Genomic DNA, 1,994 nt, shown 5'->3' on the forward strand with positions numbered 1-1,994 from the left:
CACAACTGTCAAGATTAACATTACATTGCATCACCAGTGTTGCTTCCAGGCTGCAGTTAACTCTATCTAGCTGCGGTTGGGTCGTGTGCTATGGGAATCTTGGAAGTGCCAGCTCATCACTTTAGATAATTGTTGTGCTATTCATATATTTGTATATTCTTAAAGTTTTGATTTGGAGTGATTTCAATGTTGATTTTATATTCTGTATCAGTTGTGTGCATTTGACAGTAGTATTGTGGCAATGATATCTTTACATCAGAGACCATCGGCACAGGCTGAAAACTCACCTCTTCAAGAAGCACTACCCTGAGTCTTCCTTGTAGCACTTATTGCATTCGTATTAGTTGTTGCACTTATTGAATTCGTATTTGTTTACTGCACTTATCCTATTCGTAGTAGTTTGTAGCACTTATTATATTCGTATTAGTCTGTTGCAATTATTGTTTTCGTAGTAATTTGCCTCTGCACTATACTTTTGCTCTGGTTTATGCTTTAAGATGCTTGTTTAAGAAAGGAGATGCACTTATGACTTCTGGTGACTAGTAGTTCTCTTGAATACCTCTATGTTGAATACACTTATTGTAAGTCGCTTTGGATAAAAGCGTCTGCTAAATGACTGTAATGTAATGTAATGTAATGTAAAGGAAAGTCTTGGACTTGACAAATGTGTGACCTGGAGTCCTCTGTTGTCTTTATTATTGTGTCATATAAAGTAATGAAACTTGGAAGTGTAAAAGCAAAATCATTTTCTTATTTATAATAGTCAGTATTTAGCGTCATTTATTCAGTGGTCTGATAAGACAGAAGGGGGAAAAAAAACCCTCTTCCCATGACCCACTGCAGGTGGAGTAGAGACCCCACATGCGTCACACGCCTCGGACCTTAAATAGAGGTCGCAGACAAGCGCGCGTATAACGGACTGAAAGGCTGCGAGGAGGAGTCGCGAGAGAGGAATCAACGACCTCTAATAACTCAAGAGATTATTGATTATTGTTCTTTTTCCTCCGCTCGGATACCAACCACGTTCTCGTGCTTTTTTAAATTCATTTCTCAACTCTTCCCGCTCTGCTGTTATCTGGACACGATGGCCAGTTCGGGGCTGCAGCTCCTCGGGTTCTTCCTCTCGCTGGTCGGGCTCGCCGCCACGGTCGCCGCTACTTTGATGGTCGAATGGAAGAAGCAGTACCAGGGCAAGACGCACCGCATCTACGAGGGACTGTGGATGAGCTGCAGTGGAAACGAGAGGACAACCTGTGAAATTCACCAGTACCTCCTGAAGCTGCCAAGTAAGTTTTTATCTTCATCTGCATCTCTTCTTAAAACCAGACGCTGCTCGTTGAGATGCCTCCACTATCAATAAGTTACTATAATTAGACAGAAATGCGTCTTTGTTGCATGAACTCGTTGGATTGACCTCATCTGACTTCATGGCATGTCTGATATTCATACAGTGAAGAAGTTAGGTCCGGGCAATTTCCTAGTATATTTTGTAGCATTCTTACTTTCAGCTTTATTTTCTTTTGTGCTGTTTACAAAGTTTAAAGGTTAAAATAAGCCTATTACAGACCAAAACAGAAAAAAAAGACTACAATTGTAATACATTTAGCTATAGAAATAAACAATATGAGTATTTTGCAATGTCTTATAGAAAGCATAGATCAGACTGTATCAATGAGAAGTTTACTGTTTAGATGTGCCAACAATGACTTTTGCTCCTCTAGCTGAGGTCCAGGCTACCAGAGGAGTGATGCTGGTCAGCATCTTCCTCTCTGCTGTGGCGCTGATGGTGTCCACAGTGGGAATGAAGTGCACCCGCTTCATGGACGGCAAAGCTGAGAGCAAATCCATAACAGCTATGGTCGGAGGAATCATGTTTATGGTTGCAGGTATGTTCACCGGCCGCAGAACCAGAAAGGCTTTCACAGGCACTCAGGCTGAATAATATGTCAAATATAATGTGCTTATAATGTACCAATTCATCCTTTTTATAATTC

General features: G+C 41.0%; 1 protein-coding gene across 1 annotated transcript in view; it reads left to right on the forward strand.

Moving 5' to 3' along the window:
• The first annotated feature begins 935 nt into the window (after nt 1-935).
• LOC129094975 (claudin-19-like) overlaps nt 936-1,994 on the forward strand; it is a 2,546-nt gene continuing 1,487 nt past the window's right edge. Inside the window, exons 1-2 of the mRNA XM_054603306.1 lie at nt 936-1,286; nt 1,722-1,886. Coding sequence (XP_054459281.1) covers nt 1,085-1,286; nt 1,722-1,886 — 367 coding nt within the window. The 5' untranslated portion in view covers nt 936-1,084. The remainder of the gene's footprint in view (nt 1,287-1,721; nt 1,887-1,994) is intronic.

The sequence above is a fragment of the Anoplopoma fimbria genome, chromosome 8, assembly GCF_027596085.1.
Source record: "Anoplopoma fimbria isolate UVic2021 breed Golden Eagle Sablefish chromosome 8, Afim_UVic_2022, whole genome shotgun sequence".
Lineage (NCBI taxonomy): Eukaryota > Metazoa > Chordata > Actinopteri > Perciformes > Anoplopomatidae > Anoplopoma > Anoplopoma fimbria.